Below are 25,530 nucleotides of genomic sequence, written 5' to 3' on the forward strand. Positions count from 1 at the left end.
AGTGGGAAGGTGCAGGGGTGCCGGGAAGGTGCAGGGATACAGTGAAGGCGCAGGGATGGTGGGAAGGTGCAGGGATACAGTGAAGGCGCAGGGATGGTGGGAAGGTGCAGGGGTCGTGGTCGCTGCACGTGGGGGTCCGGGCAGACCGAGCTGCCCCCGGCTGGGCCACGGACACCCTCTCGGAGCAGTTAGGGCTCCTCCTGGCGGGCCAGGCCGCAGAGAGCAGCCCCACAGGCAGGCGCCGTGCGGCAGGGGTCTGGCCGTGGGGCAGGAGCAGGTGGGGGCAGTCCTGCAGCTGGGGCCCTCCTGGGCCCGCAGGCAGGGCGGCCTTGGGCGCCGTGGGGCTCGTGCAGCCGCCCGAGGCCGAAGGCGCGAGTGGCTGCTCGCTGCCGGCGCTGGGCACGCAGCCCTGCGCAGCTCCTGCATCCTCCGTGACGCACGGCGTCCTCCTCCGCTCTGCCCTGCAGGCTGCTCGCTTCTGGAGGGGTTGCATCCAATGTATTCGGCAAAGAAAGGTCCCTGGGATGTGGTAGCCTGCCTTTAGGATGTGTGGGCTAGCCTCACCTAGAGCCCCTTTGGCTTCAGAGGGCAAGCCGGGAAGGAGAGAGAGTGAAGCKGAGCGCTGAGGTGCGTGCAGAGCTCCCCCGCAGGGGGGCTGGTGGGAGGAATTATGTGCAAGAGAAAACCTGGCTTTGCTGCCCCAAAGGAGATGGRTCTTCCTAAACCTCAGAGTACTTGTCAGGCTTGTGCTGTGCTCAGGAATCATGGCAGCAAAGAGCAGGCAGTTGAGCTTCATTCAGGAGGCTTCGCCAGGCAGGGGGTGCAGCGCTGGCCTGGGCGAGGTGGCCTTGTGGTGACACTGAAGCTGCCCCTTGGGACGGGTGGCGCTGGCGGTGACAGCGAGCGGGTGCTCCGACACAAACGGGGCCAGGCACAGGGGCTGTGGGGAAGGCTGGGGAGCATTTGATCCAGAGGAGGAGATGGCTGGGGCTTGCATGAAGGGGGAGATGCCCACACGAGGGGGGAGTGCTCCTTGTGACGGAGCACCATCACTTGTAGCTCTGGGAAGATGGGGTGACAGGACTCGGTCACCCATGGGAAGAGGCTCTGAATGCTCTGTGTTCCTTTCCTGCCTTGTGCATGAGCGTGTTCCCACCACCTCAGCTTCAGTGCTAAATGGCTCTTCACTGGGGGCTCATAAGAAGCTATTGCACATGAAGGGAGGGCCAGGCTGGCTGGTTTCAAACAGCCCAGCTATCCTCACCCACCACCGGAGTCGGTGATTTTACATCCGCGCGCTAACTGCTGTCCGTGTTCAGTGCTGCAGAGATGATGAAATATTTCCGTGCTGACAGCTCTSCTGTGGTGGGCAGCAGAGGGGATGCCTGGAGTTTCCATGGCAGAGCTGCCGGATGAGCTTCCGTGCCAGCAAAGAGGGACTCGGAGCGCGCTGGGGCTGGGGGCTGCGCCGCCAGGGAAAGGCTCGTGATTCCACAGCGATTCCTGCTAGCATGAAGCCCCAGCAGCAGGGAGAATTGAGCATGGTGCAAATATTGCTCTCCTGCCAATGGGTCAGGGTAGCTGCTTTATTTATGTTTGTAAAGAAACCTCCAGTTATTCAGCTCCTTGCTGTCAGGTAGGTGCTTAGTTCCTACTCACACCCTTTCCTTCTCCTTGTCCCAATCATTTCTGGTTTAGGTGCAAAGAATATGTCTGTGTCTTGCTGAATTTTCCTACAGTGCATTTTTTTAGAACAGCTGAGGCTGGTTCCCTCCTACATGAAGTTTCCTGCAAACAGAGTGCACAAAGCTGTTTTTTCTCCTGGTGGCTCAGTTTCTTTGCTTGTGTAATGGAAACTGTCCCTGGCCTCCTCAGTGCATGGTGAATCCTAGTGCTGATCTGGGGCCACGTAACCCTGTAACTGTAGAGTGAATCCGGGGTGCAGGACCAAGCAGCTCGCTGCCAAAATGCTCTTGCAGCCCTTTACGAAAGGGGAATTTAAAATCTACTAAAACAGCAAATGTGCAAGTGTGGTTCCCCTAGCAACTGRACGCCTGTGTACACCTGCACTCCCTGTTGCCACGATCCAGAACAGCTCCTCTAAAATCAGAATAAAGAAATAAATAAAATGGGTTTAGCCTCGGGTTGCTTCCCCAGCTGCCGCTGTGCCTGGCGCTCAGTGTGGGTGTTCACCAGATTTTTCAGATTTCTAGAGGCTGGTGAGAAATTTGGTCATCTGTGAGGGGCTCCAGGAGAGTCTTCCCCGCTGTCTTTCTCTCTAGCACCCGGAGACAGTGATCCTGCCCCTGTGCTTCCCTGCTGGCATTCGCTCCGCTGGGAGCTGGCCATGGAAATCTTGTTGCTCTGGAGGGGAAGGTCGTTCTGCGTGTGGTAGCTGAGATGGCCGTAGAAGAAGGCAGGGATGAGATGGTGAGGGTTGGCACGAACTGGATAAGAGTGGGTTGGAGAGCAGGTAGAGATGAAGGCGAGAGCACCAGACAAGTAAAGATAGGAAATTGGGTCTTGATACTCAGGAGAAACAGTTCAGATGGTATTAAATGAGGAACTGTGGAGAGGGGGAAAAAAGGGGAAAAAAAAAAAAAAACCTAATGATTTGGGAATTGCTGAGATTCATTTTTGGCAGTATGTTTCAATGGAAGGTGCTGTAGGAATTGTGGAGGCAAGAAGCGACTTCAGGGTAAGGATTTGCAGCATGTTCGGTGTGTGCCCTCAGACTGGCTTTGCATATAGGGCTGCCCCCCAGGTAGCATGAGAAGCTGGGTGGAAGAGGGGCAGCAGTAGTGCCCTGCCCGGGCTTGTTAGCTCCAACCCCACATGCCAGTTGGCTGAGATGAGCTCTTGGCCTGCTCTAGGTGCACTGGACATCAGCAAGCAAAGGTAGGGGAGTGTGTACGTGTGTGTGCAGCAGGCAGGACACAGCACGGGCTGCACCCTCCTTTAGCATCCTCCTCTCGGTAAGGACAGAGAAAACGTAGTGCCTTGCAAGGCTCAGCATTGTGCTGACGTCTGCTTGGCACAGGAGCAGTCATAGTTTGCAGTCCTATAAAGACCAGTAGCTTTAATGCCTTAATATGTTTTGTGTGTTGTGGTTGGCTTACGTTGGTTCTGCAGAAGAGATTCCACTCTGCATTTGATTTTTCTTTTTTGAAGCAGAAAAGGGCAATAAGGGGGTTATATTAAATATTGTTAAAGATCTTGCCTTTGCAGGAGAGTCGGACTGATTTACCTTAATCGGATTAGAAACGGTTCTGATTAAATTAGTGCAGCATTCTTGTACAGGCCTCCTTAATTTAGTTTGTGCGTTGTGTCTATCTGTTTAACTTAAGTTGATTCAACACAAAGTGCTCTTAAATTGAATTAAGAACATTTACCCAAGAGGGTTGTACTGCTTTACATTATTTCCGAAGTCAATCTAATTTGGTGCAGCGTAGCTGTAGACAAGACCTTGGGGAAGGAGCTGATCSTTTTTATTATTTGCTGCGCTCTGTGTCACGTTGGGCTGTAGCCATGTGCTCGTGGGATGAAGGGGCCTGTTGTGGTGCTTCTTGGTGGAGGAAGGGCAGAAGGAAAGGAGAGCCCCTGCCCMAGCTGGGCACTCTCAGCCGTGTTTTTAGATCAGAGCTGACTGTTTTTAGGTTTTTCCCCTGTAAATCTGGCTTGTGTTGGCTCCTGCTGGTGTGAGATGCCTGGAGTGTTGTCTTCGGGTTCCCCATCAGCCTGCAACTAAAATGCCTACAGACCTTGCTGTGTATGTGGCAAAAACAGCATCTCAAAAACTTTTCCGATGTGTAATATTTCCGAGGATTCAGGTGGCTGAGTGGGTTTGTACTGGCCTTTTCTGCAGAGCCTGGGATAAATTTCACCTAGTTTGGTGCAGTTTCCCAGTTGCTGTGTCTCCTCAATACGCACCTCAGCACGAATGTGCAAACTCATGGCTAAGGAGGAAGGTGCCACTTTATTACTGCAGGTGGCACTTTTATTTCTGTTGAATATGCTGAAACTAGGTAAGACATCTTGCATTTTCTGCTTGTGGATGAGGGCTCTACGGGTATAAAACCGGCCCATGAATTATTCTGCRACGTCAGAGAGAGGGGTAGCGTTTCAGAATAAAGCTGGCTGCTGCAATCGGCCATTCCATGTCTTGCTATTTGCCCTTGCACCTGCAAGCATCAGGACAAGCTCTGAAGCCTCCTCAAGCCTGMAGATGCCCTGTGGGCCGGGTGACCGCAGCCACCCTGTCCCCTCAGTGCTGGGGGAAGGAGGCTCCTCTGCCAGAGACTGGGCAGTCTGTCTCTGCATTAGTGCCACTCATCAGGAATTGCTGCCTGCTTATTTGCTTCAGAAGTGTTCACTACTCTTTCCTTCACTGCTCTCTGAATGTCTGTTTGCTGCAGCTGCTCCCTAGCTTGTGTTGGGGAGGAAAAACTAGGGCCACAGTTCCCTGATTTCACCCCTTTGAGCTACCAACTCGTCAGATGCAGCTGTTAGAGCATCAGGATTTGCTTTGCTAGCAGGGACTCTACAGTTATTTTGAGAAAGCTCTCAGAGTACTTCTCATCTCCACGAGCTCCTGTCTTGTCTGCACCTCTGGGTATCTAAAAAGCTTGGCCCAGAAGTCCTTGTCATTGCCTTGACAGTGTTGCTTCTTCTGCACGTGGTCTAACAGTGATTACTTAGTTCTGCCTKCACAAGACGTCTTGAAAGAGCAGAGGTGAGAAGACATATGGAGTGGGGAAGGACAAGAAATCCAAGGTATAAAGGTAAAGAGGCTCTGGAAATTTACCTACCTAAAGCACCTCGTTAGAACTGGAAGGATCACTGAGCAGGCTGCAGAGATGAAACCACAGGGATCGCTGAGGAGACCCGACGGGCTTCCTGGGTGTCAGCATTCCTGGACAAGGAGCTGGCATTAGCCATTCCCCTTGGTAGCTGGCAGTGCTCTAGGGAGCTTGGTAGATGCCCCTTTGCTGAGCTGGCTCTCGAGCGGTTTCAGAGGCCGCCGCTGAAGGTGCTTGTAGAGGTATTCGAAAGCTGGGGCTCATTTCCTGGTCAAAATCTCTCTTGGGTATTTTTATTCTCCATTAACATTCCTTGGGGGAGTTGGCCTCGGGCCCCGCGCTTGCTGTGCTGGTGCCTGCGACACCCGCCAGCTGCTGCGCTCTGTTCCGGAGCGCCTTCCGTGGGAGCGCTCCCGGAGCGGCGCTCCCGGTGATCCCCGCGCGGAGCGGAGCTGCCCCGGCCCTCGCGAGGCCCTTAGGCTGCTCCTCACGCCCTGCAGGCAGGAGCTGATAAAACGCAGGCATAGGCACGAGGAGGTTGACCAAAACAAGGGGGTCTCTGTGTGGTGGGAAGAGGGAGCRTGAGGAAAGTGATTCCTGTGAATTTAAGGGACTTCCGCAGGGTGCACGGGGATAACAGACACATGCTATGTCCGGTGGTATTTATGTTCAGCAAGAACTATGTAAGACTGCAGGGTCTACTGATTTCATTTGCTTGGGAAATATATTAGGTGTTAAGCAGGGCTTATTCCATGGCCTATTGTTCAACAGCTAGCCTGATCCCTTTTTCTTGATGTCTCTTGGAGTCATTCCCATGCAGAGAAAAGAGCTTTCTGCCTAACGATTAAGGGTAATTGGTATGAAAAAGCAGGAATGAGCAATAATCCCCCTGAAACTCAGTTTTAATCTGAGAGTCACTCTAATACTATTACTCAGACCTGAATTTTGAACATTCACGGATTTGATACAACAGAATGGGATGCAGGTTTCTTCCCTGGGAGGAGTCATCCCTTTTTTTAAGTAGAGCCTCAAAGTAGCCAGCAACAGAACAGATCTGAACATATTTCTAATTGGGATTCCTTCTTTGCACGAAAAGATGATCTCTCATTAAATGTTAAAGGGTCCTTTAATAGCCTTGCAGGCCTTTTCCATCATACTTGGCACCAGCAGGCTACAGGGGCTGCTTTTCGCTTCAGACAGACTCATTTCTCTTGGACAGGGCCTCTGGGTGCAGCRCTTCCATCATCCCTCTCGCTGATTAGTTGTCCTGAGCATCCTGCTGCAGCAGCTTCCCAAGGAATCCATCCTGGGACACGTGGAGGCTGCGGCTGGCGGTGTCGGATGGGCAGCAGAAGGCAAGTGGACCAGTCTCCCTTGCTTTTGCATCCAGGAGTGATACTGTTACTTCCTAGAGCTGTACGTGCCAGTCTTCCCCATGGGGTATCCATTCAGAATACAGATTCCCAAACAGTGGAAGTTCATACCGAGCAGCAGCAGCCTATTTTAAACACTCAGGGTTTGGGAGCAGAGCACTTTGCAATGGCTAAGGAATGTTTCTGTAGTGTTGCACTGAAAACAACTACAGTTCTGATTGTGTTATGGAATGTATATTTCTCTTATTGAAGTTTATCTTACTGAATGAAAAGTATTTTTTGAAGTCCTTTTAAAAGRAGGAGGCTGGAAAGATGAAGCAAAGGCTGACATCAGAAGTGTTCTCTGCGACAGAGTCACAAGCAAGGGAGGCTGCTGAGCCTGAACAGTGGAAAACAGGATTCTTTGTAGSGGCATAAAAGGCAACACGGGAAAAGTGGTGATGGGAAGGTCCTTCTCTGCCCCCCTGCATTCTGCAGGGAATGGTCAGCTGCTTGAACTGCAAGCTGGCACAAACTGGGTGTCTCCTGGGCTGAGAAGCAAAGCCTAAATAGGAGTTACCCAGGGCCTGGGGGACTTGCCAAGTGTCAGGAAGACAGCAGGGGTCTGGAAATGTCACTCTTGTCACTCCTCTCTGCTTTGTCCAAAGCGACTCCTTTTTGGTCCCATTTTGGATGTGTTGTGAAGAGCAGGAGGTCTGCAGGAGACCAMGTGAGCAGGTGAGGGGTGTTGTGCTTTTTGCATGACTCTCAARGAGCCCGTAGTTCTGTGGATGCTGTATGGAATAGTCCAGACAATTCCGTCATCCTATGTCACGTGTTCCTGGTGTGTGATAAATATTTTGACTTTCCCRTAACCCTCAGAGTGTGTAGCCGTTCTGCAAGTGGAGCGGGTGAATTTTGCTGTGAAGGGTGATGCCCTCTGAAAGAAACAACTTCAGGCAAGTTTATGTGCTCAGAAGGTGAACTGCACAATGTCACTGTGAAGGGAAACGAGGTTTTAGGTTTTCTGTTTTCCRTCTTTTAAGAGGGAGTGGAGGATTCCTCAGCGTTTTGCATTAACAAAGCAAGGTGTTTGTTTCTTCTGAAGTCTTTTGACATGCTGTGTATTTGTGTCTGCCTGGAAGACACAACCACTGCTGCTGATCCATGTGAGCCCAGGTCCTACACAAGCCATCCTGGAGCTGTATCCTCTGTTAGCTTGGAAKCAGCACTGGAACTGCTCCGGACTATAAGTAGCTGCAAGAAAAGAGAATTGTAAATGTATGGGAGCACTGCTTGCTGATGAGAGATGGAAAGTGCAGATAAAAGGCGCCAAGAGGTTAAGTTTCCTATTGAATTACAGAGCTAATTAGAATGGTTAAAGACTTGATGGAGGAGCTGCCTCTTATTATAGCTTCAGGCTAAAGCGGAGCTGCTCTGGACTAGTCGAAAGYGTGGACTTGACTGCAAGCTGCTTCTGAGAGAGCCCGTGAATAGCTTGGTGATTGTAGAGCAGAATTTGTGCGTGTTTTTATTGCTAGGTATGTATCTATACCATATCTAAAACGTGTCTGTATGTTTTTCTGCCCTGGAGCAGCAGGTCCATCCGCTCCGCAAAGAGCGAGTGCTCATCTCTGAAAGGAGGGCTGGGGGCTTGAGCCGCCTTGGGCTTCTCTCTCTCGCCCTGCTCTGTGGTGGCAGGGAGAGCCAAGGTGCCGCAGACAGAAAGGCTGTAACTGTGCTGGCTGGAGCAGGGAATTCAGCGGGAGGAAAGGAGCTGAGTGTGGCAGGGAGCTTGGGGCAACGACAGCCGCTGGATTCCTGCTGCTGGGYGAGAACACAAGTGGGGAAGTGATGACCCCTGGAGCCTTCTTGGAAAAACTGCTGCCTTTCAGAGGCCAGTTAGCAGCCTGGCTCCAGGCAGCTGGAGGGATGGTAAAAAGAGCTTCTCTTTCTGGGGCACAGTGGAGACAAGGAGCTCCTCTCACYAGCCAGCCCGACCATCAGGGAGCAGCCTGCGGGTGCAGATTTTGCTGCTGCCTCCTGCCCTGGCACCCGGCAGCAGGTAGCTCTGCGCATGGCTCTTTCCATGTGTTGTGCTCCTAGGTGACTGACACCAAGTTTCCCTTCTCGGGTTTCAGGAGCTGTCGGCCAGACACTGCTGGACACRGAGAGCGGAAAGCTGACTCGGAGACGAGCGGCCCGAGATGTTTGAACACGTCGGCCCTTTGGATCCTGTAAGTCCTTAGCTCAGGGGACGTACCTGGAGAGGACTGTGAGTATTTCAGTGTCGYTGGAAATTCTCTCGTTGGGGGGGGACAGGTTACAAATCTTGCCGTCTCCTGCAGGTAGGTGGAGATGAGGTGGCAAGTAAAAGAGCTGCCAGGTACGGGGCAGGAGGCAGGACAGTCCTGCTTGAGCTTGAGGAGCTGCWTCCTGAGAGGCAGAGAGGCCTTTGGTGTGATTGTTCGGAGCACGTCTGCGATGGGAACGTGCTTGGGCCTGCGAGGGCAGCTGTTGCTGGAAGCCTCTGCTCATCTTCCAACCTGTGGCTGGTGGGGCTGCCGTGGTGAAGAACCAGTTCCTGGGAGCTGGTGGGGAAGCAGGTTCAAACTGCACTGCCCTGGTCCCTCCTGGAGCTGCACGTTCTCCCTCTCCCGAATGTAGAGCCTGGCCCTGCGGAGCAGTGAGGTGCTGGGAAGCTGTTCCCCCTGTGCCAGTCGAGCCACGATGCAGTGCCGTGGTGAGGAGAGGGGACTGGCAGCCCTGGGGCAGGGGGCACCTCTTTAGCTTGATCGGCAGCACGTGAGTGCGCGGTCCTGCTTCCCTGCCCGCTCCCATCGCCTCCCGTGCAGCTCTCCCTGTGGGTGCAGCTGCTCTGCATCCCGCCTGTCCCGCTCCGAGTGCTCCGTGCCACCCACGGGGAAAAGGCAGCAKCACCAGCTGCATCGGGGAAGGCAGGGCCCAGCTGCAGGTCTCTCATGGCAGCAGCAGGGATATGGCCGTGGCACAAGGCTCTTCCAGCTAGCTCCCAGTTTCCTGGGGAGCAGTTGTCGTCTTATAGGGAGGGGGACCCTGGGCTTTGAACAGAGAGAAAGTTTGTTTCAGGATTTGTGCCACTAGCTGCATAGGCATCGCTTTCCAGCAGCCTGTTAGCAGCAAGGTAGAGCATGGCCCACCCCTCGGCGTGGGCTGTGAAAGCTGCCGGCACAAGAAAGGACCTTTTGGCTGAGGTGAGAGTCTGCTAAGAGCCAGCTTGCCTGTAGGTACAATGTTAGCAGAAGCACTGACTGAAAAGGACAAGTGCGGTAGCTGTTGGCATTACCAAGCTCTGGATCTGCAGCTTTGCCCTTAGCATCCCTGTGGAGCAACCAGAGTAGTTTAGCTGTAAGGACCCCATCTGGCAGGAGGTTTGTTTAGGCCTGCCTGCAACAACCRGGCTTTCCTTGAAGCTTCCTTGATTTTGGAGCAGGATTCCTATGTGCTTTGCATGTGGCTGTGCCAGGAGCCTTTCCAGCTCTTGCTGGCTCCAACTCCCCAAAGCTAGTTTCATTTATGTTCAGAAGATCTATGGTGAACTAGGAGTGGGATGAGCATTCAGTTGTCTTCTGCTGTAAATATTTCCTGTTCCTTATGTGATTATGAGATGAGCTTTCAAACCTGGCTTTTTGATGGGTGCTAAGCTTTTTCCCTTCCTCAGGGCGTCTGAAGAGTGAGTGTCCTTGCTTCATGAGGCTTCAGATTTGAACCCAGGCTGGTAAGTGCTCAGGTTCTTATGGGCTATAAAAATTACAATGTTGGAGCTTGGAATATCTGCATGGGCACCTGCAGTCMTTAGTGTGGCAGAAGTTGACAGAAGAATCCCCCAGGCCACCTGAAGAGCAGTAGGGTGCTGATAATCCTGCTTCTAGTCAGGATTTCAACRTTCCTTTTTTAGTATGAGAAATGCCTTCCTAAAAGGCAGACTTAGCTGTTTTGTTTGGGAATACAGCGGGAAGGATGGTGTGCTTTATAGGATAGTTGCAGGAAGATGCATATGGCTGTGGAAAGGGCACAAGATTTTTGTGAACCTGTGTTTTTCAGCAGGGTGGAAGACAGCTTGTGAGGGTTCCTGAGATATGTGCTACATGCAGACATGTAATATGGACCAGTCATGTCAGGAGGCTCAGTGCAGGTTGAGAAGAGACAGGTAGGCAAGAGCATACAAAACCTGGAGAGGGCTCTTGGAGCCCCTTGACTTCTAAAACTCCACTGGTCAAAATACAGACAGGTAAAATTGCTAGGCCAGTGACCTGGTGTACCCACTGGTCTGTAGAGAGGCTGACAACTGTGTGAGGGGTAAGTGATTGAGAATCAGGTGGTCCTGCCTGTACATGAGGGCAGGACGGATCTGAGCGGAAGCAAGTCCTGCAGTTCAGGCATTGCAGACTCCAGAGGTACTAGCCTGTGGTCACTGTTAGGATCCACCGAGGCAAAGGGGTGTAGATACTGGACACTCATCCCATGTATAGAGTGGGCCTTGGATAAAGCATGTGTTGTCATCGGAGGGGAGAGCTGTTATGAGGCTGTGCACAGAGTGTGCTTCTGCCCCATTTTTGCTCTTGTACTGCCACTGCACCTGCCTATCAGGAATCCTCCCGCCCTGCACAGCTGGGACAGCAACTAATCTGATCTTTTAGTGGCACTGCTGCACATTGCAACAGCTCCCCTTGCATCCCAACGTTTGTGGCATTGCTCCTTCATTTCATGCCATGTGGGCCTTTGGCATCCTCTCTGGGTTTCCTGACAGAACGAGCAAGGTGTGGTAGCTGCTTCTGACGTGTGGTAGCTGCTTCTGACGTGTGGTAGCTGCTTCTGACGTGTGGTAGCTGCTTCTGACGTGTGGTAGCTGCTTCTGACGAGCCTCCCGGGGCCTGCCCCAGTTCAAGGGTTCAAGTGCAACCACCAGCTTGTGGGGTTGGGCTGTTCAGTGACCGGAGTCTCCTCCCACGTAGTTGCTGCTGACAGTGACAGCACTGATCAATAGCTCCTGCCCCAGCTGTCCCTGCTGCCTGTGAGGCTTGCAGTTTCCATATCGGAAAAGGCCTTTCCTAAAGAGCCTAATCAATATGCTGCTCTGAGGCCTGTTCTCGTTTGCTATATATAATCTGGACACACACAAACTACGTGAGTGAGCGTGTGTGGAGGGGGGAGAGGATGTGCCAGCCCCCTGCTCCCGCCGGCCAGGAGAAGGACGCGGCTGGCTTGTCCTGCTCTCCTCTCTCGTGCAGCTGCCCGAGGCCTGTGGGCACCCCCTTCCCGTGCTCCCTTAGTAACGTGCATGGGGAGCTGCTCCGGTGCTTGGAGGGAGCTCAGGTGCTGCCGGGGGGCTTCCAGGGCGCGATGCAGCAGCGGCGCCCCTCTCCTCTGTGCCCTTTCCGCTGTCGGTAGGTGCCCCGGCACCGGCGCCGCGCCGCCGGCGGGATGTCGAGCGCGGCACCGTCCAGGAAGCCGTACCGCAAGGCGCCGCCGCAGCACCGCGAGGTCCGCCACGACGTGCCCATCCTCCGCGACGAGCAGGACGGCGTGATCTTGGCTGAGCAGAGTCAGGTAACGGAGCGCCGCGCGGCAAAGGGCTTAGCACCGTCGCACCGGCGAGCGGGGGTTGGTTACGCCGAGGCAGGCCGGCTCCAGCAGTCGGAGGGGTTTGAGGTTTGCGACCTGAACTTCTCCTCGGTGTGGTCCCTGGAGTCAAGCAGTGAGAAGGAAGTGGCAGGTTGCAGAGCTGAGCTGAGTATCAAGAGCCGGACTATCTCGCCGGCGCTGCTGCGCGAGGCAAGGATGGGGCAGCGAAGCGGGAAGCGGGGCCCGAACCGCAGCCGCGGGCGCCTCGGCAAGTTCGTGAGCCGCAGCATGGAGACGGTCGTGACGTCCGGCGACGAAGGACACCCTCCCGCCTGCTCCTTCAAGAGCAGGAGCCTGGAGCGCTCGCTCATGTTCAAGGAGCCCCCCGAAGTGCTGGCGCCGAGGAAGTCGCGGGCGTCCTCGAGCCAGCTGCCCCTCAAGGGGATCCTGAAGCGGAGCGGCGCGCGCGCCGAGAGCCTGCGCAAGGCGCGCTCCGCCGAGACGCTGGCGCGCGGCTCCCGCAAGCGCAGCGACCCGCAGCTCTGCCTCGGCGCCGGCAGCGCGGCCTCCCGCCACAGGGAGAGGCTCGCCGAGGAGAAGCTGCAGTTCTCCAGATTCCTGGACGAGATCACGCACCGGGTGCTGAATCCCCTGCGCTTGCGCGCCGTGGGAGAGGCTGGAGGGGCAGAGCGAGACCTGGGCTCTTCCCCTTTTTCCAGAGCTCCTGTGCCAGAAGGCCAGGGGGAAGGTCACCTGGAAGAGGTCAAAGCGAATCAKGCGACTGAAAGATCCCCCTGTGCAAGCAGAAGGAAAGTGGAGGTGAGGCRTGAGAGGCTGGGGATAACTTCCTCCCAAAGAAAACGTGCTGAAGAAAACGAGGCAGTTTCCAGACTGAGAAAGAAACCTGTCCTGGGGAGAAAGGACAGTAAGGAGAAACTCCTTTCCCTGGAGAGGAGGGTAGTAGACCTGTGTCGGTGCGACCCGCAACAGCAGGCAGAGCTGAGGCTGGCAGGGACATCACCTGGGCTGCAGCACTCACTGTCTTCATGCAAGAGCAGTGCAGAGGGTAGAAGGGACAAGACCAGCCCCGGTTTGCAGCTGCTGCAACCACAGCCTCTGTGTCCTAACCCTGACCGGAAGCCTGCAGTGGAATTGAACTACCCAGAGAAAAGATCCTGCTCCCCTCCAACGTGCTGGAGTCGGGGGGAGGGCCCTTGCCCACCTAGATCCTCCCCTTCCTTCAGCGTCACACCAAGCAAGGTAGGTGCCAGGGCCACTGGCCCACAGAGAGACGTCCCCCGAGGGCCGGTGCCCCAGCCTGGATTTTATTTGTCTGTAAAGCCAGTGTGGGCAGCAAGAGCGTGTCCCGAGACACTCCTGTTGCTCCCATCTYCCAGCAGCTGCTGGATTATGGCACCTTGCTTGGGGAAAAAGAAGCCAAAGCTGTCATGTGCCTGAGGATCAAGGGGCTGCCACATCACCTGGCTTCCTGCAGGAGCCTTTCAAACGAGCTAGGAGTGAAGAGGGAATTTGCAAGAGCAGACTCCTCTCGTGTCCCTCAGGGGGTTTGGGACAGAGTGAGGTGGCAGGTGATGTGCACGACGTGTGAGTGTGGAGCTGCGGGGCCGCCTGGCTGGGGGCCCTGTACCTAGGAGCTGCTCTCATGTGCTGGCGCTCGTGGCCGTGCTCCAGGTTGGGCACATCCTCCCAGGAGGCAGCAGCTTTCCCCTCGGCCCCAGGAGTCAGGGAGGCAGGAGCGCTGCTGCTCTCCCCACGGGGACAGGCGTGTGGGAGACAGCGCTGCCCGGCACTGCCCACTGCTCCTGGCACTCCGTGCCTGCCTGTGTACCTGGCTCCCTGAATCTTCATCTGATGGCTGTACCAGGTCTTTGTAAGCTAYCATTTTTATTCTTTTTTTTTTTCATTCCAGGCTGCTTCCATAGCCTCATTTTAGTAGGAATCACATATATTCCCTTTGCTTGGCCATAAGTGCGCGCTGAGCATTTGCAGGCACTGAGCACTATGCTTTTAAGATACGAGTGGATGAGGGGAGCAGCTCCGTGATGTCTTAGGACCAAAACCAGGTTGATTTCTCCTTTCTAGCAGCTCAGTCCCATCCGTAGCCACCTCTGTGCTGCAGCTTCCCAGCCTGGAGCTGGCTGTGACACTTAATGGATAGATCCAAAGCGCCTTGGGCTTGTGCAGGGCTGCTGGTACTCCAGGCCTCCGGAATATCCTGTGGACAGCCTGGCCTTTGTCACAACAGTCACAGCCCTGGGCTTTTACAGAAACTACTGTGGTTTTTAGTGTTAGTAAAACAGCTCCTGCCGTGCTGGCAGGCAGCATCCATCTCATGGGTTAGCACCGAGGGAGTGAGAGCCAAGTTCAAACCTCTCTCRTAGGTTCCCCCCAGAGCTTGAGCTATTGCTGTGCTGTATCCTTGTTCTGGGGGTCCCTGCTCCGGGCATCCCCRGAGATCTCGACCCAGGTGTTAGCTTCTGTCACAGGCTTTTCTGGCCTTTGCTTCTTGGGTTCCTGCACACTGGTTACAGTGGCTGCTCACAAGTCTGCAGAAAGAAATCCCACAGCCTGGCTGAAGTAAATGGCAGGCAAGTTTTTTCAGCTCTCAGATGATTTTCAGTAATGTTTTCGTGTGCCCTCTCCAGGGTTGACTGCTGTGGTGACATTTTCATTGTGTGCATGCTGCCCTGTGAGGACTGCATAGGGAAAGTGCAGGCGGCTGCAGCRCCAGCTAAGGAGATGCTGAGAGTGCATCGTTGAGAGAGGAAAGTTGCCCAACTTGTAGGGTGGTTTCTGCTCTAGCGTGGCTAGTTTGGCTAGCATGGCTTGTCAGAGCAGGTGAGGGAGAGTCCCAGGGAGAGCCCAGCAGTCAAAAYGTTGCCCTTTAGGATGGTGCGTGCCACCCACTCTTCCTCGGTAAGAATCTTACAACTGTTTTCTTCCCTGTGCAGGATCCCTTGACGGATGCAGAAAGGATGAAGTAAGTGTCCTGTTGTCCCTTTATGCCTGTTGTGCTGCGGCTCTGTGGCCCTGATGCCTCACATGCCTGTTTGTGCCARCTGCACATCAGAGCTCACTGGTCCTGTGGGTTCCCCTCAGAGCTTGAAGCCTCTGAGGGCCCTGTGGGAAGAGCTTTAGTCTGTGTCTTGCCAACATCTGCCTTGTGTCTCTGCCGTCCCTGGAGGGAGGACACTGCTCCCCAGTGCAGGTGCAGAGGGGTTGATGGGTGTGGAATAAAATAGGAGGTGAAGCCTTAATAAAGATGTAAACAGCCGAGCCTTTCTTAGCCCTTCTCATTGTCCCCGTTCCGCTGTGAGGCGTGAGGAGCAGCTCCTGGTGGCGTGAGGACACACGGCCGCTCGCACGGTGCTCCAGACCTGGTGATGAGCCAGCTTGCACTGCCGAGAGAAGCTGAGTTTCTGAGTGTCTCTGAGCACTGAGGAATGAGAAGCAGCAGGAAATGCCTCTTACCACCAGGCACATCCTGGCTGGAGAGGAGCAGAGCAGTTAATGTTGGAATGGGGCTGCCTGGCAGCTGCGATCCCATCTCCCTCTGCACCCCAGGCAGACTTGGGGGGGCTGCTCTTTCTAGCACATGTTGACAGCACAAAGGCTTCTGAACAGCCCACGGGGAGCAGAAAGGGCTTTCAGTCTTTTGCCTTCAGCTCCTCTGACCAGGGCTGGAATGAATTATTGAGTGGGTTTCATTCACCRGCGGGGGATACTGGAGCCGGCCGCTCCAGCTGGCTAGTGGGCTTCATCCCGGCGCTGTAACGTGAGAGGGAGCTCGGAGCCCGGCTGCCTGCCTGGCGTGCGCTTCCGTGCCCCTGCTCCTCGAGGCTTGGAGAGATGTGATCGCAGCTCCCCGCCGTGATTTGCCTCTCACGGCGTGGGCTGGAGCATCCAGGCAATTCCGTGCCCAACTTCCCTGGGATCCCGAGCAGGGCCTGGGCCCCGGGGCAGGGCGGGARGGGAGCTGTGGATAGAGACCCCCGTGTGCTCCGTGGCAGCCTGTTGCTCTGTGCCGCAGGCTCCTGCAGCACGAGAACGAGGAGCTGCGCCGGCGGCTGACCTATGTGACCGGCAAAATGGAGGCCATGGAGAGGGAGCTGGAGTCGGGGCAGGACTACCTGGAGATGGAGCTGGGCCAGAACCGTGAGGAGCTGGAGAAATTCAAGGACAAATTCCGTAGGTATGGAAAAGAAAACAAGAGAGGGATGGGACTAAAGCTGTCTCCCGCCAAGGACTTGCTCAGATGGCYTGAGCAGGCTGTGCCCTGTTGTGTTGATCCAAGATATGCTGTATCCTTAGGGAAGTCTCCACACTGTAGGGAGGGCAGGGGCTCTCCAGCCTTTGCCTGGTGCAGCTTMCTGCAGGGTGTGGGGCAGGAGCACAGTGTGACTTGCGGGGCTGACAGAGAATTCCTCATCTGTGGGATGTAAGGCAGGATCTGGCTGGTGCAGTTGACTGACATGCAGAGAGCCCCTGATGCCGTGGCAAGTAATTCCCTCGTGCCTTAGAAGAAATTGCTTCACGACGTACCTGGAGAGCAGCAGCTCGGTGTGTAAGCGTGCTGGCCATGGCGTGCTTACACACGGCACAGCTCAGGGGAGGCCTCCAAGGACCCTGACGCTCTTCACCGCAAGAGTGCGGGAGGCCACCAGGCCACGCTTGCCTCTGCGCTAGTCGCTCGAGGCCTGAAGGTTGTGACGTGGAAGGTTGTAACGTGTTGTAGCGTGGTAAAGTGAGGCCTGATGGGCCTGGCTGTCTCGGTCCYGCAAGTGTCAGTGTTTCTGGAGCTGTGGGTCTGGTGGTTTGCATGGCAGCTGGGCAGGGGGCTTCACCAGCTGCCCGAGAACCATTCCCATGTGGGCACTCCTGTTTGTGCAGGTTGCAGAATAGCTATACTGCCTCCCAGAGAACCAACCAGGACCTGGAGGAGAAGCTGCATGCCCTGGTGAGTGCCTGCTAAGTCTCCTCGGAGAGGAGGTGGATGAGGCCTGGATGTTATAGGAGCTAATGGGGGAAGGGCCCCTCGCTTTACTGAGTGAAACGGCAGTGGGTAACAGTAAGATTCTGCCCACGGCCATCCAGTTCCCCCCAAAACAACAACAACAACAACAAAAACCCGCCCAAATCGCAGCCGTGTGTCGTGAGCTGGCCGCTCGGTTTGCTTCTCGCCGCCGTGGTCCCGCACGTGAGCTTGGTTGCCCATCRCATAACCGCATGGTCCTCCGCCGTGTCGCTTGGGGCCGCGTGCCGGCCCGCGCTGGGGCGGGCGGGCGGGCGGGGAGGCCGGCGTGCGTGTGTCTGCGCATTCATAACACTCATGGCTGTTTCTTTTCTCTCCCTCCCCCTTCCCTCCTCTCTCTCTCTCTCGTCTCGCCACGCTGCCGCTGGCGCTCGCTGGCCCGCTCGCCTCTCAGGCCTCTCTCAGCCAAAGCTGGATTTTTGCAGTTGCGTCCTTTCGTTTGTGTGGTGTTTGTTTTTCCTTTCTCCTCCCTTCGTGTCTCAGCGTGTTGGTCTCGCTGCCAGTCCCTGGAGGTGCCCCGCTCCAGGCCAGGGCTCGGTGGGCGCCGCAGGCCCTGCCTTGCGGCGCTGCCCCTTGGGCGCCTCTTCCCCCTGCCCCTCTGTCTGCCTTGTACCCAGGTCATAGGCCGCTTAAAGAGGAGACATTCCCTGCTGTGGGGAGGGCATTAACTGAGCTCTGGGTGAAGCTCCACAGGTTTTCTTTCTCACCAGAGAAAAGGACTCCTTTCCCAGAGGCTGGGACTTGCTCCTTGCCTCTGGGACTAGCAGGGTGGCTGGCTCTTCCCTAGTGATTCCCTACCTGGGCGAAGAGGCAAGATCTTCCCCTTGTCCTTCTGCCCAGGAATTTCTGTATCCCAGCTGAACACGTCTGYGCGGGGCTTGGGTGGGTGGGCTGTGAAGCCAGGCTCTTCTATGCTGGTGAGACTCATGCATGCTCTTCTTGCATCCAGATTAAGAAGGCAGAGATGGACCGCAAGACGCTGGACTGGGAGATTGTGGAGCTCACTAATAAGCTGCTTGATGCCAAAACCACCATCAATAAGCTGGAGGAGCTCAATGTAAGTGGCAGTCTGCAAATGTGCTGCAGGTGTGTGAGGTGTGGGGTTCTCCTCTCATCCCAAGTTGTTAATGAGAGTGTAAAGAAGCAGGTGAGTGACTTTGGTGTGTATGAAAGTGGGAGCTGCCCTCAGTGGTAGGCACAAGCAAACAGAAAAGGGCCTTAGGGGGAGAGCAGGGGAGAGCTGATCTTCAGGTTTGATGTGTGTGCTCTGCTGGTCTTTGAACAGTAGGTTTGACCTGAGTTCRGGCTGTACCAGTCGAGATGTCAGAGCGGGGAGGTGGGTTTGTTTGTTTGTTTTATCATTTTATCGTATTTTATCATTAATGATGTGGCTTTTCTGTATCATTAATTTAGCAGTTCTTGGGTTTGGTGCTTGTTGGCTGCTCAACTCCTTCTAGACTGGCTGCAAGGCACTGGAAAACAGGCAGGGTCTACAGGGATGACTGTGAGCTCTGGGATTAGATAGTGAATCTGCKTGGACTTAGGAGCTTGTGAATCCCTCAGAGAGGGGTTTGATGCCCCGACAGAGTGTGACTGTGCCCAGAGCAGGGCATTGGACCTGAAAGGGACACCCTGGCAGAATTGGAAGGAAATGCACTGGAGTTAAAAGCCCCTTGGAGTGGGGTGTGGAGAGGAGTGAGCGGTGGTTCCCATCACCACTGGTTCACCAGGTGTCCCCTTACRCCTCTGCTCCAGCAGCATCTGGCAGGTGATGCCTTTTGTTGACGAATCCGGGCCGACGGGCTCTGCATCCTTTGTGCCCTCTCTTGCAGGAGCGGTATCGGCAGGACTGCAACCTCGCCGTGCAGCTGCTCAAGTGTAACAAGTCCCACTTCAGGAACCACAAGTTTGCAGATGTGAGTAGCAGCCCCGCTGAGCGGGGCAGGAGGGCTCGCAGCCGCCGCCGGCCCTGCGCTCCGCTCCAGGTTTCTCTGTGGGGCAGTTGGCCTCTCCTCCCTCCACGGCCGAGCGAGGGGGCTCCTCCTGCCTCTGAGAAGGCAGCTCGGCGCTCCTGTCAGCTCCTCTTTCACACCAGCTCCATTTCACAGCTTGGCCCGGGGCTGTTATAAAAAGCACAATAACCTTGAATTTGATAGCCTGCCGGGTGCCTGATGGGAGCCGTCAGGAGGACAGGCTTCTCTCTTCCCCCATTCTGCCCTCTTTTCCTGCTCACCTGGCCACGTGGCTTGGCCATGCTGCCTGCTTAAGGGCGGTGGCCTGTTGAGACTGGCCCTGTGCGACTTGTTGTCTGAGCAGGAATTAGGGGAGCAGCCTTTAGAGTGGGTTTTGGGCCTTCAGGACGGAGGAAGTTGGCACTGAGTCCTGCTTCCCCCGTGAGCTCTGTCCAGCCTTGTCCAAGCCCCAGCTTGGGCAGGCAGGGGTCAGGCCATTCCCATCAGTGCCATTGCTCCTTGTGCTCGGAGCAGCCTCTCTCYTTGCCTGCACGCCCAGTCTCCAGCCCCTCACATCTGCCTCTCGGCCAACCTTTGTGCTTGTCTTTTCTAACTTAGCAGGTGACCAGGACAGCACCCTCCCCCTCTGCCAACGTGTCTCAAATTAGCGCCCTTGAGGCCGCTGTATCAGTTACTGCTGGAGCAACCTTGGCCTCTGCCAGCTGTCTCCCCGCCCTGGAGCTGTGGGTCCTGCCCCGGGTGGCTGCTGTGGGTCCTGCCCCACGTGGCTGCGGCTGGGCAGGCGCAGGCAGCCCTGCAGCCACAACGTGCTCGCTGTCCCCGGCTTCCTCCTGCCTCAAGCAGTGGGACCTGCGGTGCCCCCGAGCGCTTTGTGGCCCTGGGCCCCGCTCGTTCCCCTCTGCGGCCCGGGCTCGTGCAGTGCCTGGGGCAAGGGGGCCCCGTGGAGCCACGGGGCGAGCGGGATGGGGAGCAGAGCCTTCCCCTTGCTGAGAGCCCGGTGCTGAGGGGCTCCTAACAGATGGACACGTTTGCCCATCTGAGAGAGGGGGTGGGAGAGTGAGATGAGATGGGGCAGCCGATGGGGCCGCGGGAAGGCATCGATTGTGCCCTCGGGCAGGCTGCCAGGGTGGCAGGGCTGTAATTACCGCGGCCGGGGAGCGCTGCGCACCCCGCGCTGGGGGCTGTGCAGTCACTTCAGTGCAACTGCCCGCTGATTTTCCACAGATCAATGGCCTCCTCCCCAGCATGTGCCAGCTAGGCCTTGTCTCTGCTCGCTGTGTGCAGGCCTGTGTGCCTCCTTGTCCTGTTCTCTTTCCAAAATGAGGCCTGGGARGGCTGGCCTAGACCTCTAACACTGTGGGTCAAGTGTTAGATCAGGCCTGAGATAAAACTGAAGTTAGTTCATGCAGGGCAGGTTTGCTCTGGAGAAGGATGCCTCCCTGAAGGCAAGGTAGCCAGAAGTGCTAGCATCAGGGTAAGGAGCACAGGGCAGCGCACCCACGCAGGCTGCCGCGTGAAGGCAGGCTATTGCAACCTAAGGCTTTGCCTGGCAGTGCCCATCTGATGCCCTTTTCCTTCTCTGTAGCTTCCCTATGAGCTGCAGGACATGGTGAATAAGCATTTGCACAGCTCCCAGGAGTCTGCAGGCCCTGGACAAGAGGCAGCCCACACCCTGGCCCCGTCGGACGTCGTGCCCACCTCGGTCATTGCCAGAGTCTTGGAGAAGCCGGAGTCGCTCGTCCTGAACTCAGCCAAGTCGAGCAGCGGCAGCTGCCCCATGGCCGAGGACGTCTTCGTGCACGTGGACATGAGCGGAGCCGCTGCCGACGCCTGCAGCGGCGCGGGGAAGGAGGCCGGCGGRACGGGGAGGCAGCAGAACGGCGGCTGCAGGCCCCAGAGCAGCGTGGAGAGCGCGCCCGAGGAGGCGGCCGCCTTCGAGAAGCTGAGCCCCTACCCGACGCCCTCCCCGCCGCACCCCATGTACCCGGGCCGCAAGGTGATCGAGTTCTCCGAGGACAAGGTGCGGATCCCCAAGAACAGCCCCCTGCCCAACTGCACGTACGCCACGCGCCAGGCCATCTCGCTGAGCCTGGTGCAGAGCGAGGACGAGGGCTGCGAGCGGCAGCGCGCGCAGCCCGGCAGCCCGGCCTCCGAGGGGCGCCGCTCGGCCTCCAGCTGCTCCTGCCAGCCCTCGCCCAAGGCYGCCCGGGCGCGCGGCTCGGCGCAGAGCAGCCCCTTCAGCAGCCCGCCCCAAATCCCCAGCGCCTTCGCCAGCTCCGCCAGCTCCGAGGAGGACCTGCTGGCCAACTGGCAGCGCATGTTCGTGGACAAGGCGCCGCCCACGTCGGAGCGGGTGCTGCGGCACCGCACGGCCTTCGGCCGCGACACGGCCCCCGAGCTCCAGAAGAGGTTCAGCCGCTCCATGCAGGAGCTGGGGCGGGCAGCCTCGGCCTACTCGGATGGCGAGGAGTCGGCGCAGAGCTGCAGCTGGACCGTGAGCCGGGACTCGAGCGTGGACACGGACAGCACCGAGTCCAGGGCCCGCAGGAGCCACTTCTCCTCGGACTACGGCACCGACTTCTCCCAGGATGAAGCCCAGAAGCTGCTGCAGGGAAACGGAGGAGTCGCTGCCGAGCCTGGGAGCCCCCCGCCAGAGAAGCACAAGGACTACGTGGACCTGGGCCTGGCAGAGAGCCCAGCTGAGGAGAGGGAGATGCTGCTGCAGGGAAGCAAGGAGAGCAGCCCGGCCTGTGCCCAGGAGGAGAGCGGAGAGGGCCGGATGAGGCCGGCCGGCGGCCGCCCGCACCGCAGCCCCAAGAGGATGGGCGTCCATCACTTGCATCGCAAGGACAGCCTGACGCAGGCGCAGGAGCAGGGCAACCTCCTCAGCTGAGGCAGGGGAAGCGGCAGCCACGCGCGTGGTGCGGAGCTGTGGGGCTGAGGCAGGGGAAGCAGCAGCCACGCGCGTGGTGCGGAGCTGTGGGGCTGAGGCAGGGGAAGCGGCAGCCACGCGCGTGGTGCAGAGCTGTGGGGCTGAGGCAGGGGAAGCGGCAGCCACGCGCGTGGTGCAGAGCTGTGGGGCTGAGGCAGGGGAAGCAGCAGCCACATCTGAGGTGCAGAGCTGTGGGGCGCTGCCATCGCCGCCTCCCGAGGGAGCAGCCTCCCTCAGCGCTCACCAGCCGGGGGGCTCAGGGCTCAGAAGTTCTTATTTATTCTTTTTCTGATACGTGGCAGAGCGGGGCCCTCCTTCCGCAGCCCCGCGGGACTGGCAGAAGCGCCGCTGCCCTGGCCCGCTCGCTGCTCCGCTCCCTGCTCACACTGGTGCCTGTACCCAGCCCTGCTCTCCGTGCCCCTCGTCCTGGTGCCTCCCTCTGCCCTGATGTTTCCGCCCTCCCTGCTCAGGTACGCGCGGCCCTGGGCTCTGCTGCGCTGCTGCCCGCGGCGGCTCCGCTCCCTCCCGACTCGTGCCAACAGGGCAGAGCGCCGGCGMGCCGGTGTCCGACTCCTGGGCAGTCGCGGTGCCCGAGCGAGGCCCGAGCGCCCTCCTGCTCGGTGCCTTGGGCGACAGGAGCCTTTGCTGGTGTCCGACTGGCCTGCTGGGCTTCGTTTCCCCTCGGTGCCGGGCTCAGCCGGCRCTGCGGCCCTGGGCGCCGGTTTGGGAGCCCTGGCCCTTCCCGGGCTCACGGCGTCGCCTCTCGGGGCTGAGGTTTGTGTTTGCGTGTGTCCTCCCTCGTGCCTCTTCCCCCGCTCTCCACACTGTGGTTCTGTTTGAAGGGTGCTGATCCTGTGCTCCTGGGTGGGCCGCTTTCTTCTGTGCGAGCCTTTGGTTTTGGGGTGTATTTTTGGTTTTGTTTTGTTCTGTTTTTCCCCCGCCCTGCACGAAGAGGCGCAGCCACCCCGCTGCCTGCATCAGGGATGTGCTGAGGAGGCTCCGCTCTGAGCGGCACCCTCTGATCCTGCCTCCCAGCCTGCCGCAGATCCCGGCACCCTCGGGGCAGCATCCCGCCCAGCTGAGCAAGGAGCCAAGGACACGGCCGGGTGTGGGGCAGGGCTCCCCGCGAGGGCAGCGTGTGGGGGAGCTGCTCCGTGCAGCCGCGCTACCCCACGGCTCGGCCCTCTGTCTGCCCTCCTTTACGTGTCCCAGGCTGCGAGGTGGGTCCCGGGCTGGCCCTGGCGCCTCTCCGGGGCCTCCCTGTCYGGGCAGGGCGTCTCCGCGTGTTTTTTCCCCAGTGTAGTGTGATTTTTTGCGTGACTTCTCTTGAGTCTCGTGTGCTCAGTGTCTTAATGGCGGGGGGTGGGAAGGGGGAAGCTCTGTAGACGTAGGTGTTCCCTGGGGGCTTGCAAAGCCCCGTGTCCTGTTTGTAACCTCCTGTGTCCGTCTGGTGTCCCACAGGGGTGCGAGGCGGGCGCCAGCCTCGCGCCGCGGGCCCCCTGCCCCCTGCCATCTCGCTCTGTCTTTTGAGTTGGCTTCGTTTTGTCTTCCCGCCGTGGTGCAGCCCCCTCGCCAGGAGGCAGCTCCTGCTGAGCGGCAGCGCTGCCAGCGGCCYGGCCCGGCTCCTCTCCCGGGAATCCCGTCCCGGCCCGCGGCTGAGGGCTGCAGCGGGGCCTGCTCTCTCACTACAGTGTTTCACGACAGTGTTTATTTCGCCTGATTCCTGTGCTAACAGSCGGTGCCGAGGGCGGAAGCCGCCTCTTAGCTTGCAGGGTGCTCATGTCCCCTGTCCAAGGTGGGGGCTCCCCGTGCCTGCCCTCAGCATCCGCTCTGCTCCTGCTGTTTTCCTTAGGCTCTTCCGTGGCGTTGTGGAGGGCTTCAGCGTGTGGCGGCCTCCAGCTGGTGGCTGCCTGCTGTCACCTTGGCTCGGGTGCTCACCGAGCGGCACCCCACACTCCGAGAGGGCTCGAGGGGCAGCCGTGGGACAGCGAGCCCGTCCTCTGCCTCACAGCACGGCAGGCATCGCCCTCAGCCCTGCGTCCCTGCGCCCCAGAGGGCCACTAAACCCTCTGCAGGCTCCAAACCCGCCGCGAGGGCTGCAGGGAGCGCCCGGAGCCTCCGCGGGTGCCTCGGCCCGGCCGCCCGCGGCGCTCCGAGGGCAAGGCCGGAGCGGAGCTGCAGCCCTCGGCGCCGCCTCCGCGCTCCACGTGCCGTGTCCCAGCTCCAGACTGTTAATCTGTAACTAATGTGCTCTGTTTTGKTTTTTTTTTCTGAAATTTTCAAACTGATGTATATTTTAAGACCAGAAATAAACTATTTTAAAAGTAAGTGGTGGTGGCTCTAGTGCTTTCTCCACTCAGTTGAAGAACCTGGGCCGGACAGATCCGGAGCCCGTGAGGATGCAGAGCTTTTCGGGGTGCCCTCTCCAGGTCTGCTGAGGTGCGTGCGCCACGCACTYGCTTTCTGGTGCGTCGGTACCTGTCCCCCTTTGGCACTGCTCTCTTGAAGGTATTTGTGCAACTCTCGCCTGGTCTGGTGGGAGTGAGGCACGGCTGGCTCAGGAGTCATGCGCAGGGAAGAGCAGCCTTTTACTTGTCATCAACCCAAGTGCTCGCCCTGGGAGCACCTTCTGGCCCTGCATGGACAGCTCGCAGCTCAGAATCCTGCACTTCTAGCGGTGGCCGGGTCACTTTTGACTTGGAAACTGCCAATGACTTTTTTTTAAATAGCCCCTTTTCTGTGTTTCACAGAGTTCCCTCGTGAAGTAACGTGGGCAGTTTTCACAGTATTTAGAGGCTGTGCTGTAAGAGAGAGTGTCTGCGTCAGAGCCTGTTTGCAGCGAGCCCTGCTCTGCTGTGAACGGGCTCAGTGCCGCACCGGAAGATTCTGCCTGCCCTACAGCAAGTGCTGCTCTCCATCCGTCCGTCCATCCCATGGGTGTTTTGGCAGAGCCCTCGCCCTGCTGCCTTCCTGCCTCCGCAGTGGGATGAAAGGCAGCTAATTCTTTCAACGTTTGCTGCTTTTCTTGCAGCCCCAGCTCTTGGAAATAGGCAAGTGCTCATTTCTCAAGGGAGTTTTGCGGGTGCAGGAGGAAGGCCAAGGCCCCCGTGAGTTCCTGAACGTCGCGTGGCAGCCCTTCACGGGTGCCCTTGCGGAGGGAGCGGCTACCAGGGCGCCCTCCTGACGCTCCTGACGGCTGCTGCTGGGGCTGCCTCACAGACTTTCCTTGGCTACCTGCTGSCCTGCACGGCCGAGGCAGGAGGGCTGTGCTGAGTGCTCCTGCTCCCCAGGGCGTGCTGCTGGGGCTGCGCTTGGAGCTCCTGTTCCCTCTGAAGCAGGGAGACCCTGGCACCTTCCTGCTCCCCGGTCCTTGTCTTTAGTGACTTYGTTCTGCGCCGCCTCCAGCAACAGCTGCTGCCACCCCTTAATCCTCCAGCCTAATCCCAGCCTGGAGGTCCCCCGGGCGGGCTCCAGCGAGGTGCAGGGGCACCCGTGTGGGTGGCTGGGGCCGGGCACCCCTATGGGCTGCAGCTTCCCATGGCAGAGGGGGCCTCTCCCAGAGGAAACCAGGCACTGTGCAGCCTTGTGCCTGGCCAGGCGAGGGGCAGGAGAGGCTGCCGGCACCGGCCCTGGACAAACCCTGTCCCGTGCGTGAGGCAGGCACGAGGGCAGCGCCAGCAGCGAGCGGGAGAAGAACCCTTACCCTTTACCGTGCTGGAGGAATCCAGCCCTCTTACGAGGGGGAAGAGCCAAAGTTGGGCGCTCCCGTAGGACAGAGCCTGGTGCCAGGTTCCTTTCACTTGGCTCCGGGAGGGAA

The 25,530-nt window shown here is 57.8% G+C and overlaps 1 protein-coding gene across 2 annotated transcripts in view; it reads left to right on the forward strand.

Annotated features, from left to right (window-relative positions):
* TJAP1 (tight junction associated protein 1) overlaps window positions 1-21,692 on the forward strand; it is a 33,365-nt gene extending 11,673 nt beyond the window's left edge. The window contains exons 2-11 of one of the 2 annotated variants that reach the window (XM_026051219.1): window positions 8,293-8,388; window positions 9,852-9,908; window positions 11,582-11,740; window positions 14,728-14,756; window positions 15,807-15,968; window positions 16,667-16,733; window positions 17,203-17,232; window positions 17,758-17,865; window positions 18,641-18,724; window positions 20,367-21,692. In XM_026051219.1, the coding sequence (XP_025907004.1) occupies window positions 11,615-11,740; window positions 14,728-14,756; window positions 15,807-15,968; window positions 16,667-16,733; window positions 17,203-17,232; window positions 17,758-17,865; window positions 18,641-18,724; window positions 20,367-21,674 (1,914 nt within the window). In that variant the 5' untranslated portion in view covers window positions 8,293-8,388; window positions 9,852-9,908; window positions 11,582-11,614 and the 3' untranslated portion in view covers window positions 21,675-21,692. The remainder of the gene's footprint in view (window positions 1-8,292; window positions 8,389-9,851; window positions 9,909-11,581; window positions 11,741-14,727; window positions 14,757-15,806; window positions 15,969-16,666; window positions 16,734-17,202; window positions 17,233-17,757; window positions 17,866-18,640; window positions 18,725-20,366) is intronic. The other variant, XM_026051220.1, reaches the window with a different exon arrangement.
* Window positions 21,693-25,530: the final 3,838 nt, after the last annotated feature.

Source organism: Nothoprocta perdicaria, unplaced genomic scaffold (genome assembly GCF_003342845.1).
Source record: "Nothoprocta perdicaria isolate Ctin4 unplaced genomic scaffold, notPer1 scaffold_73, whole genome shotgun sequence".
Classification (NCBI taxonomy): Eukaryota; Metazoa; Chordata; class Aves; order Tinamiformes; family Tinamidae; genus Nothoprocta; species Nothoprocta perdicaria.